Consider the following 12,442-nt stretch of genomic DNA (forward strand, 5'->3'; position numbering starts at 1 on the left):
CTGCCTGAAGGTGGAGTGTGCGTCCATTCCATCTCTACTATTTCTTACTACATCAGTTCCTCGGTCGATGTTTCGTTGTGTGCAGAGGAAAGGTAAAAGGATTCTTTGCCTTCTGCTGCCGTGTGCTAATGGCTTAGCTTTCTTTATTTTTTTAGTATATTCGTTTGTGACGGATTAATATTACGTGTGCAGTGCAGCCTTTCCTGCACTGGAAGTATTAATATGACGGATCACGGATGCACACTACCGGAAACCGCGAGTTCGCCGTGTGCCTCAATGTTTGCCGTGTGCTTTTCCTCGGGCACACGGTGAACAGAACTTTTGCCGTGCGCCGAGAACTAAACACACGGCGAATAGAAAGCACACGGCGAATCGAGACTTCGCCGTGTGCCCATCAGACAGCCCACGGCGAAATGGGCTCCACATTAACGGCCGTTCGCTGTAGCTCAACGCCGTCAGCATTCACCGTGTGCCCACAGCCCAGCACATGGCAAACCTTCATCATTGCCGTGTGCCGTGGGGCAGCACACGGCGAAGTCATGGCCCCGTTAACCGATCCCAACGGCCGTGGATGTCGTCGCCTTTGCCGTGTGCTGGAGTTAGGCACACGGCAAACGTAAGGGTTTGTTGTGTGCTGCTTCTAGGCACACGGCAAAGAAGAATGTTCGCCGTGTGCTGAGGCTTTTGCACACGGCAAAATAAAAGGAACCGGTCGAATCCTCTAAGCAAGGCCATGAATACAAATATTATGGATAATTGTTTACAAATTATATGAAATCGAAACGTGAACTAAAAATTATGAAAATTGTCATGAACTCATGTCATCGTATATCGAGTCTCTAGTAAAAATTTGGTTGGATTATTCACTTGTTTCACAAACGCTGCTTATAAACTGTTGTTTCTCCGCAAAAGATCCATATACCTTGAAAGGTTTTAGTTACGTGTGTATGTGTAACGATTTGTAAGTAATAATTTGGATTCTAAACTTTTTCTATGAGCAACACACCACATAATAGTAGTTCATGTGCAATCATGATATTTTTCTGAATTTGTTTGCCCTTTTTTGATTTTTTAGTACTATTAGAATTAAAGTGGAAATATTCAAATTGAGATATACATGCATAAAAAAATACAAAATTTTGAAATAAGCACTTCATATGATATGTTTAGTTAATTTAATAATACTTTGCAATGTATATTTCGTTAAATTTAGTGAAACATGTTTGGAAAATAAAATGTGGACAAAATAAATTAGGTTTGCCGTGTGCCATAACCTAGGCACACGGCAAATCTCTGATATTGCGTGTAATTTCTATTTTTGTAAAAGAATCATTTGAAATTGAAAATTAAAAAAATGTTCGCCGTGTGCCCTGTATATGGCACACGGCGAAATAGTGTCTTCGCCGTGTGCCCAGGTCCGGGGCACACGGCGACCTCCTAAGTTCGTCGTGTGTCCTATATCTGGCACACGGTGAAATGTTTGCCGTGTGTCCTGGATCTGGCACACGGCGAACTTTCCAACACTTAGCCGTTAGCTCTGGTCCATCACTCTCTCGCTCTCTCACTCTCTGTCACTCTCTCACGCCGGCCCGCCCCGTCTCGACGCCGCGCCGGACCGGCTCCTGCCCCGCCCCGACGCCGGCCCGCCCCGTCCCGACGCCGCGCCGGACGCCCCGCGCCCCGCCGCCGCCCCTGCGTGCTGGCCCGGCCCCGCCCCGCCGCCGCTGCCCCTGCGGGCCGGCCCGGTCCCGCCGCTGCTGCGTGGCATGCCCGCCGCCGCCGTCCCGCCGCCAGCTCGCCGCCACTGCGCAGCGGTGCGGCCCCGCCCACCCCGCCCCGGTGCCGCCCCGCCACCGCGGCCCTGCTCCGGCCTGGCCTCGCCGGCGCGGCCCCGGCCCGCCCCGGCTCACCCTCCCCGGCACTGCCCCTCCGCCGTGGCCCTGCCCCGGCGCGGCCCAGGCCCGGTGCGCCCCAGCCCGCCCCGCCCCGATGCGACCCCGCCAGCCTCGACTTGCCTTGCCTCGGCGCTGCCCCTCCGGTGCTGCCCTGCCCCGGCGCCGCCCCGCCCTGCCGGCGCCCCGGCTCCGTCGTGGCCCTGCCCCACGGCGTCTTGTAGGAGAAGAAGAAGGTCGCTCGCCGTTAAACTTCTAGGTGAGGACTTGAACAAAAATTTCACATCCTGTATTTTGGTAGTGCTTTTAATTAGTTTGTTGGTAGGTAGTTGTATGTCACTAGTTTAGATAGAAAACTCGATTGCCTAGTAGGTAGTTGTATCTCACTTTGCCGCTCTCGCCACCGCTGGAGAGTATTTTGGATAGAAAATTGTATTGCCTGTGATGATATATGCTATATATATATTGACCTTGAGCTTGAGCATGAGTGTTAGTCGAAGTGTGTTATTTTTGTTCTATGGATATGCTTATCATGGTTGTCATGAAACCATGTGACACATCCATGCCCAAGCAACAACTCGGGTGCGATGATGTTAAGATTGGGCTGGATGTGTCTCATGGTTTAATGGCGGTCATGAATTTATTATAGGTTTCTTATGCTTCAAGTTCAAGGTCAAATGAAAGGGAACATATCTGAGGCATGTTTGTTGGTTGTCGACCACTGTGCAGTTTTATCTTTGCAGAATTTCAAACTGAAATGTTCAATTATTGATACTATGTAGTTGTTTTTTGTTTGTAGGAGAGGTTGTGGCACCGTTCTTGACTCGTCACTTTGCAGGACAGTTAGGTGGGTCGTCACAGACTTTCATTTACTTATCTTGTTTGTGTTTCACGTAACCTAGGCGTCTCCCGTTCGAAAGAGATACGGTTCGAAATATGCAGCTCTTTGCATATATGGAACCGTATGTGTTTCGAATTGTCCCCGTATTTGGGACAGTCCGAGGATGTGTTGATGTGGTTAGTTTTCATGCTCTACTACGATTCGAGATTGAGTATCGGTATCATCTCTCTGTTGTTCTCTAGATACACAATCTCCCTGTTGGGACGTGTATTTGGAGAACAGCGGGGAGGTGCTGCCGAAATTGTCTCGGATAGTAGTAGAGTATGGAAACTAACCACAGCTACACATCTTCGGATGGGATTAGGACCTATCTTCACCTATTAGAGCATGCTAGACATCGTGTAGTTGTTAATGATTTTTAAATCACTTCCTCACATGGTAAAGGATGGATGACCGTGAGTGGATGTACAAGGGCTGGCAGAGCGAGCAAGAGTATGTTGAGTTTGCTCTAAAGGTCAATGACTTCTTGAAAAAGGCATTTGATAGAGGACAGAGTAGAATGCCGTGTCCATGTAGCAAGTGTGAAAATAGAATACATCAATCACAACTCAGTATGGGTAAACACATTATCAGAAATGGGTTTGTGGAAAACTATACCTGGTGGATCTGCCATGGTGAAGTCCATCGTGCGAGAGAAGAGGTCGTCAGACAACGCATTGATGATTATGATGCTGAAGCCGGTTGCGCAGACATGTTAGCAGACTTTCATGAAGCACACTTCCAAGAAGTACCTAGAGAGGAACCGCTAGAGCCTACCGCAAAGCAGTATTACGACATGTTGTCTGCGGCACAGAAACCACTTCACGGGCATACCAATGTTTCTCAATTCGATGCTATTGCACGCGTACTGGCCCTAAAGTCTGAGTGTGGCATTAGTCGGCATGGCTTTGACAAAATGTTGACGGTTTTTGGTAGTCTGCTTCCAGAAGGACACATTCTTCCAAAGAGCATGTACGAGGCACAAAAACTTCTTCGTAGTCTTAAGATGACGTATGAGAAGATACATGCTTGTCCGAAGGGATGCATGTTGTTTAGAAAAGAACATGCAGACGCAAACTACTATACAAAATGTAAATCATCTCGGTGGCTGGAGGTAGACTCTGGTGACGGTCAAAAGAAACAGCTCAAAATCCCCGTGAAAATCATACGGTACCTTCCATTCATACCGAGAATCCAACGTCTGTTCATAACCGAGGAGTCAGCACAACAGATGCGATGGCACAAAAACGGCAAACGCTACCGTCCTGAGAAGATGATACATCCATCCGATGGTGAAGCATGGAAACATTTTGACAGGCGTAACACAATGGAAGCGGGGGAGGCTCGAAATGTACGTGTTGCGTTGGCAACAGATGGATTCAATCCTTACGGAATGACGGCTACCCCGTACAATTGTTGGCCCGTGTTTGTTATCCCCCTCAACCACCCCCCTGGAGTTATATTTCAACGGCAGAACATATTCTTGTCGTTGATAATTCCTGGATATCCAGGGGATAATATGAGTGTGTATATGGTGCCTCTTATTGATGATTTGCTTAATGCTTGGGAGGAAGGTGTATGGACATATGACCGAGCTACAAAGACAAATTTCAAAATGCGAGTGTGGTACATGTACTCACTGCATGACTTGCCAGCATATGTGATATTCTGCGGCTGGTGTGTGCACGGGAAGTTCCCTTGCCCAGTATGCAAGGCAGCTATGAGGTTCATCTGGTTGGCGAAGGGTGGCAAGTATTCTTCGTTCGACAAGCACCGACAATTCCTCCCTATTGACCATCCATTCCGACGTGACATCAAGAACTTTACGAAAGGTGTCATGGTTGATGACCCTCCACCGCAGATGATGTCAGGTGCCGCGGTCCGTGAGTTGTTATAGTCGTTGAGGGTTAAAGAAGGCGGTGGTTTTGTGGGTTATGGCGAAGAACATGCCTGGACTCAGATGTCGGGCCTGTGGAGGCTCCCCTACATGGATGATCTTCTTCTTCCTCATAACATTGATATGATGCACTCGGAAAAGAATATTGCTGAGGCACTATGGGGTACAATCATGGACATTCTTGATAAAACAAAGGACAATGTTAAGGCCCGAGTGGATCAAGCTAGTTTATGCGATAGACCAAAACTGAATATTCCGCCACCGAAAGATGGTAAGAAATGGAAAAAGCCTCCAGCTGAATTCGTCCTAAAGAAGCACCAAAGGAAAGAAGTACTAGAATGGTTCCAAATTTTAATGTTTCCCGATGGGTATGCAGCGAATCTAAGGAGAGGGGTGAATTTATCTACTATGCGAATCAATGGGCTGAAGAGTCATGACTACCACATATGGATTGAGCGGCTTCTTCCGGTGATGGTTCGAGGCTATCTCCCTGACCATGTCTGGCAAGTGCTGGCAGAGTTAAGCAATTTCTTCCGCCAGCTATGTGCTAAGGAGTTGTCTTAGACTGTGGTTGAACAAATGGAAAAATTGGCCCCTGTGTTGCTTTGTAAGTTGGAGAAAATCTTTCCACCCGGCTTCTTCAATCCGATGCAGCATATGATTTTGCACCTCCCGTACGAGGCACGGATGGGGGGCATGTTCAGGGCCGTTGGTGCTACTCAATTGAGAGACAACAAAAGATCCTTCGAACCAAATGTAAAAATAAATGCAAAATAGAAGCTTCCATTGCAGAAGCATACATTCTGGATGAGGTCTCCAACTATACAACAAAATACTATGGTGAAACCCTTCCAAGCGTGCATAATCCACCCACTCGTTACAATGAAGTCGAAAATGAAACGAACCCCAGCCTCTTCAAAGGGCAACTTTGAAGTGCAAGTGGTGCGACTCCTAAGGCCTTGGTCAATGAAGAGTTGAGCACTATCATGATGTATGTGTTGACGAACCTAGTGGAAGTCGAGCCGTACATACAGTAAGTTCTCAACAAACTATTTCCTCGAGTATTAACTATTATGTATCCAACCCACTTTACCTCTCATTTATATAGGGAATTTACTCAACAATTCTGGCGTCGCCGAAGAGTTCCAACCCCGCAGGAACTTGACGCCCTTCTTAAATCGGGTGTAGGACAAAGAGCCCCCGATTTCATTTCTTGGTTCAAGCACAAGGTATAACAAACCATCATGCTTGTTAGACATTTGAAGTTCCTTTTCCGTGCGAATAGTATGACAAACCATCATGCTTCTACCTGCAGGCCCAAAATGATGCGTCTATGTGTCCTAAGTTCAGACAGTTTTCCAATGGTTGTGCCTATAGGGTCTTATCATACTCCGGATATGATGTAAATGGATATCGCTTTCACACAAAAAGCCACGAGCAGAGTCGGCCCAATTGAAGAACAACAAATTCCGGAGTTTGTACGACAGGCCTTGATGGGGTCGAGTATTATGGCATAATTGAAGAAATCTATGAACTCACATTTCATGGTTGCAAACCTCTTAAGCCTGTCATATTCAAATGCCATTGGTTTGATCCTAACGAAGTGCGACGGACCCCTCATATCGGCCTAGTCGAAATTTGCCAGTCATTAGTGTATCTAGGAGACGATGTCTATATTTTGGCTCAACAAGCCACGCAAGTTTATTATCTCTCATATCCGTGCAAAATCGACGATCGCCTTATGGGTTGGGACGTTGTATACAAGGTATCACCACACGGTAAAGTACCTATTCCAAATAATGAGGATTACAACACAGACCCAAACACATATGACGGGGAGTTCTTTCAAGAAGATGGGCTTGAAGGGCATTTTGAGATAGACTTAACCGGAGTGATCGAAATGGAAGTACACGATGATGAAATGGTTGATAACGAGGACACTGGTGAGGTGGTTCATAATGCGAAGGACCTAGAATTACTTGAGCGATTAGAATTAGGTGATGATAATGAGGATGAAATTCCACCTTTAGAGCACGGGGCTTGAACTTCTCGACTTGCGTGATAGTGATGATGAGACATATGATCCAGCTAATCCCGATGAAGATGATTATTTCTAATACATGTATGATCCGTACTAATTGATTTATTTTCTTTAATTATGTTACTTTTTAATTATGTCGCATTTATTTTCTTTCTCTTTATAAGATCGTTTTGTATATATGTGCTGATTGGTTTACTATTTTTAATTGCAGGTGATTGAAGAAAGATGCCGGGCGGCAGACTTCAACGATCGGTCGCCTCACTGTACAGAAGAATGATGCCACACTCGGATGCTGGTGAGGGCTCCAATAGGGGTTCCGAGTTGGGGCGAGGCAAGGGTGGAGGGAAGGGTGGACCCAAGAGGGGTGGAGGGAAGGGTGGAGGCAGGAGGCATTGAGAGCCTTCACCTGTACCGCCGTCTGAGGAGGAGTAGGAGGAGGAGCCTTCCCAGGACCAGGAGCAGGAGCAGGAGGAGGAGGAGTGGCAGGCGGACGCGCAGGAGGAGGAGGGGGAGTCGTCTGAGGAGGAGGACATGGCCGAGGATACCTCTACGCCGGCTGTCTGGTTGCGAGGTCCCTTGTGACTCCCAGATAGGCCGATACATGTTTCCTTGCGCCCGCTGATTCAACCGTGCGGGGATATGTAAGTAATTTGACATGTTATTACTACCTTTTCATTTCCTAACTCGAAAATCAAGGTACAAACTAATATTTTCTCTTAATCACTTTTGCAGGAGTTGGACTGTCCTCAGTGGCGGTGCTCACAAACGCAAGGTCAATAGCATCCTGGGTCTTTTGTGCAGGGAGCACTTCCCAGGCCTGGTCCACTATCAAGGACGGTACGAGCCGGCCTGGACGTGGGACCACTACATCGCCGCCAACAACGATCAGTTGGATTGGAGCGGCAGAGCCTTTGAGAACAAGGCGGAACGGGTAAAGGGCGAGCTCTGGGTAAGTTTTTCCCGGCAAAAAATGGTGAATACTTCACATTTATTGAACATTTTGTTAATGATGACATGATCCATCGTCTTTATATGCAGGATTTTTACAGGTGTGATGAGGGATACGAGGAGCGGGCGGCGATTGTGGCTCACAATCGATGCGTTAAACTCGTGAAGGACATGCATTATGAGGTGCAAGTCCAGTGCGTCATCAACTATTGTGCACATTTCCTAAAGCAGAAGATCGGGAAGTCCGAGGCGAGGGATTTGAAGCTGACCCGAGAGCAATATTTACAGGTAAGTTCAAATTTATTATAAGATGAAAAACATCGATAAATGTCTCTTTTCTTACATGTCATGCATTTGATCACGTGTAGGTCCCTGCGTGGTGGTGTCATAATGACACCGTGTGCTGGGAGCGCATAGTGGACAAGTGGTTCGACCCCGAGTAGCAGGCTTTGCACGACGCTGCCCGGCAGTGGCGATTGCTGATGCTAGGTCCAGCGCACCATCAAGGCAGCCTCAACAACGACAAGTACAGGGCTAGATGGGTACACACTACACAGACTCATTTCTCTAATCTAACATTCAATTCAGCATAATTTGTAATCAACTTCTTCCTTTTTAACAGTCGTCCTCACATGAAGGCCAAGAGTGCAACCCGTTCGTGGGATGGGCTCTGGCCCGCAAGGGCAATGCGACATCCAACGTCACCTACAACCCTGACGACCCGCCCTCGGCGTACAGCAACCCGTCCGTCCACAGTCGTATCCAGGCGTACACAGAGATGGGAAGACAGGTCCATGGGGCAGACTGGGATCCGAGGACCCAGCCCCTTGATGCAGAAGTCATTATGAGGGTGGGAGGAGCAAGAAACATGGGCGCTACTACATTGGTGACGGCCTTTTAGACACGGCCAGCACTCCTACCCTCTCTCAGATTCGAGCGAGGAGCACGGCCAATAGCCCGGCCATATGCCCACGGCTGTCCGCGTCGCAGCTCCAAGTGCAGGAACTTCAGGTTATTTCTTATTTATTCATAGTTCATTCGTTTTGTACATATATTTGCTTTGCATTGTAACATTGTCATGAACTATTGTAGCACCGAATGCAAGCACAACAGGCGGCGTACGAGGCAGCACTAGCCGAAGAGAGGAGGATACGACAAGAGAACGAGCAGAAGCGGCCGAGATGGCCCAGATGTACAACTATATTCAAAGTATTTCTGTCCAAATGGGTAATCCCATCCCAGCCATGCAATTCCCTGTGGCTCCTCCTCCTCCTACTCCTCCGGTGAGTATCTTGAAAACCCTTTAGTTTCTTTTGAAGTATTAGATACTTAGAGAACTTTAGACTTAGAGATTGTGACTTACATTACTCACTTAACGATTTAGGGGACCTACATCTGATCCTTTAGTGCTCTATTTATTGGCAAAATAAGTAAGCGAAATGGAAAGCGTTTGCAATAGCGCTAGTGTGTCTAAATTTCAATTTGGAGTTTTCATTTGGATATCCGAGTTCGTAGAAAATTTAAAGTAGGTTCCATTTTGAAAAAAGTTACTGGCTAAACTATCCCAAACTACATATAGAAATGTTGAAATTGATTTGTAAATAAAATCATTGGCAAAGGTTTCTTCATAGAAGAGGTTCATGGATTCGTTTGCGGTAATTTGGTCGATCTAGTTATGCAAATCAAATTCGAAACTGAAGTTTCAAGCTCGAATTACAAGATGCATTATCATAGGAATTCGAAATCAGGTATTTCAATGAAAGTTTGAACTTCTGTTCTGTCTGTCCCAATGCATTTCAGTAAACGAGTGTAGCATATCTCCTCTCATGAATTATAACTTGAGAACTTGGTTTTTGTCTCACCTGCAATTTACTGTCTTACTTTTTTTGCAGAATCTATCGGCGGCATCGAATACGCCAGAATTGTCGCCGGGCATCTCACCGACGCTCCCACAGCAGTTGTTCCAGCCTCAGTTCGGCGGCGCCCCACCGTTCGACGACCCACCACAGCCATAAACTTGTTTATTTCAATATTTATGGACTTGTGAACTTCTGGATATGTATTTGTGAACTTCTGGATATTTTGTGAACTTGCAGAACTTTGCATTGGACTTCTGTATGTGTTTGATGTTATTTGTGGCTAGTTGTGATATATATATATTGTGATATATAATGTCTGTGACGTTTGTTATGATATGTAATGCCTGTGATATATATGTTGTGATATGGAGTCCTTTTTACATGAAAAACAAAAAAAATAGGATTTGTTTGGTCACTTTGCCGTGTGCCAGGGACTAGGCACACGGCAAAGTGACCATTTGGCCAGCCCTGAACACCAAGTTCGTCGTGTGCCTAGACCAGGCACACGGCGAACTGACCATAGTTCGCCATGTGCCAAATCCAAGGGCATACGGCGAATGACAGACTTGAGGCAGCTCAAAGGAAAGTACACTCAAGAGCAAGTCCAACCTTCTCAAGATAACACCTCCGCGGGCGTGAAGAAGCTTGAGAAGGGAGAAACCGTGACTTGCTTCAAGTGTCACAAAGAAGGCCACAAGTCCTACCAATGCAAGGAGAAAGAGGGCAAAGTAAAGGGCAAAGAAAATAGCAAGCCCAAGAACTTGAACAAGAACAAGAAGGCTAAGGAGATCAAGAAAAACACATCTCCATACTTGAAGGCGTCCTACATGTACACCAAGCCCACCCACAAGAACAAGCAAAAGAGCAACCACTACATACTTGAAAAGAAGAAGAATGGCAAGGTGGTGGCTCATGTCATGGGGTGGAGAACATATGGTTGGAACCAACCTATTTGGGTGCCCAAGGATATTATTCATACCATGGATGGCTCTCAAAAGGTTTGGGTTCCTAAGACTTAGGCACCAAACAAGTGCAACGGGGGATTTGGATGCTTAGCTTACAAGTTAAAGAGAAGGTTCAAGCCAAAACAAGCTAAGCTCACAACTTGGACATTTGTTGCCCAAGTCCCCCATAAGGTAATGGTAGCTAATTTTCAATTCAAGCATCATGTAGCTCCATTGCTTTTGCTAGGATGTTTGCTTGTTTTGCATCTCCTAGTGATATATATGGTGGGTTGCTTGTGCCATGACTCTAACCCATGAGCAACCTACATGGTTTGATAAGTGTGTAGAAAGCTACATAAGGTTACCTTTCATGGTACACGGACTTCATGAGGTATGTATTTCATATGTGTACCATGAACACAAGCTATAGGGTAAACTTCCCAATTGTGTCCAAATCAATGTGCATACATTTGCTTGGTGATTCAAACACTAAATGCACACATTTAGAGGGAGTTCACTTTATAGCTTGTGATTTTGAGACTAACATGTTTGCTAGCTTATCTTTTGTAGTCTCACGTGGAGTTAACACTCTAAGAGAATGTTTCTCACAAATCAATGTGAACAAACAACTCTATAAGAGTGGTTAGATAATTTGTGCTTTCATGCATATTGAGCCATGCTCTATTGAACTTAAATGCTCATATCTAAGTTCATAGGCTATGTGCTCATATATTTGCTTAACCTTGGTGTACCAAGTTCTCTTCTTTCAAAGACTTTCAATTGGTTGCAAGTCACTTTCAAGTTGGTACATGCAAGTTCAACTAAGTTGTTCCCCCGGAGGTATGCTAGGTTCTAAACTCATTCAATTGATATAATTGTCAATTTCTTATCCTTTTTAGAGCTACCTCCGTGCATGATATGATCTAAGCTTTCTAGTTATAACATCTAGTTGTGCACTTGTTTTTCACATTATCACTTTATGCACATACTTGTGGAAAGCTTAGCTCATGTCATGCTAGTTTCGTGATTTTGTGATCCACCATAGTAAATTCTCAATTGGTATCTTCATTGATATCATACAATTGGATCATGAGTCATGGAGCTAACTCCCTAGGATACTAATCTTCTTTTGAGCTATATTATTTTGCAAGAACTTTTAGAAGCAAGACCTTTTAAGTAATTTGATTCCAAAGAGGGACAAATGTGGATCAAATCAAGGTATTTTCTCAAGGAGAGGAAGCATATCCCGAAGGGGGAGAAATACCTAAGTGAATCAAGTCATGAGGGAGAATCAAAGGGGGAATCAAGGTTTTAGAGGGAGGCCAAGTCATCATTATATGGTGGTAAGCATCCAAGCTACGGGGAATTTGGAGGCTTGACAAGGTTTGGGATGCATGAGTAGGGATGCATCATGCAAAGATAAAGGAAAGCCAAGTTATGAATTAAAGATTAGTAACCCAAATTCCCCTCCCCTACATATGAGGTAATGAGCAAGGTAAAAGGATAATCTCTAAATTTCATTTGATATCCTTCATGCATCATTGTAGCTCAATGCCTCTCTAGGAATGCATGATCTTATCTTTACAATTGGTATTTACTTTTGGCATCTTTTATTTGATATGCTTTCCTAGAAATATCATATGGTAGGTTGTTTTGGTACTAATTTCTTATCTAGTGCAACCTACATGGGCGAAAAACCGTTGCTTCTCCATGACACATATTGTCGAAAGAAAATACCAAAGTCTACAATCGGTATCAATCCTATTTTTTGGTATTCATTTGGTGTCATGTTATTCAAGTTATAGAGTTTGATCCCCATTATGTGAATTACAAGTGCATACATTTGATTAAGTGATTCAAACACTATTGCACACATTTAGGGGGAGCTAACTCTATAGCTTGTGTTTTTGTGACTAACATACTTTCAAAGTGATATTTGTTGTAGTCACACTCCTTTTGTCCATATGGTAATACACTCAAT

General features: G+C 45.2%; 1 protein-coding gene and 1 long non-coding RNA gene across 2 annotated transcripts; both read left to right on the forward strand.

Annotated features, from left to right (window-relative positions):
* Nucleotides 1–7,241: 7,241 nt before the first annotated feature.
* Nucleotides 7,242–8,101, forward strand: LOC120686630. Its single transcript, XM_039968840.1, has 4 exons — nucleotides 7,242–7,273; nucleotides 7,407–7,659; nucleotides 7,749–7,946; nucleotides 8,027–8,101. Exons 1-4 carry the CDS (start codon nucleotides 7,242–7,244, stop codon nucleotides 8,099–8,101), a joined length of 558 nt encoding a protein of 185 aa, XP_039824774.1.
* A 760-nt stretch (nucleotides 8,102–8,861) lies between these two features.
* Nucleotides 8,862–9,827, forward strand: LOC120684588. The gene is made up of 2 exons (XR_005679364.1): nucleotides 8,862–8,941; nucleotides 9,551–9,827. It is a non-coding gene; the product is annotated as an uncharacterized LOC120684588 (long non-coding RNA).
* The last annotated feature ends 2,615 nt before the right edge of the window (nucleotides 9,828–12,442 follow it).

This window comes from Panicum virgatum, chromosome 8N (assembly GCF_016808335.1).
Source record: "Panicum virgatum strain AP13 chromosome 8N, P.virgatum_v5, whole genome shotgun sequence".
Lineage (NCBI taxonomy): Eukaryota > Viridiplantae > Streptophyta > Magnoliopsida > Poales > Poaceae > Panicum > Panicum virgatum.

Coding starts and splice junctions, on each gene's coding strand:
- LOC120686630 (XM_039968840.1), top strand. CDS start 7,242: ATGGCCGAGGATACCTCTACGCCGGCTGTCTG. Junction 7,274..7,406: donor ACCTCTACGCCGGCTGTCTG/GTTGCGAGGTCC, acceptor TCGAAAATCAAG/GTACAAACTAATATTTTCTC. Junction 7,947..8,026: donor CCCGAGAGCAATATTTACAG/GTAAGTTCAAAT, acceptor GATCACGTGTAG/GTCCCTGCGTGGTGGTGTCA.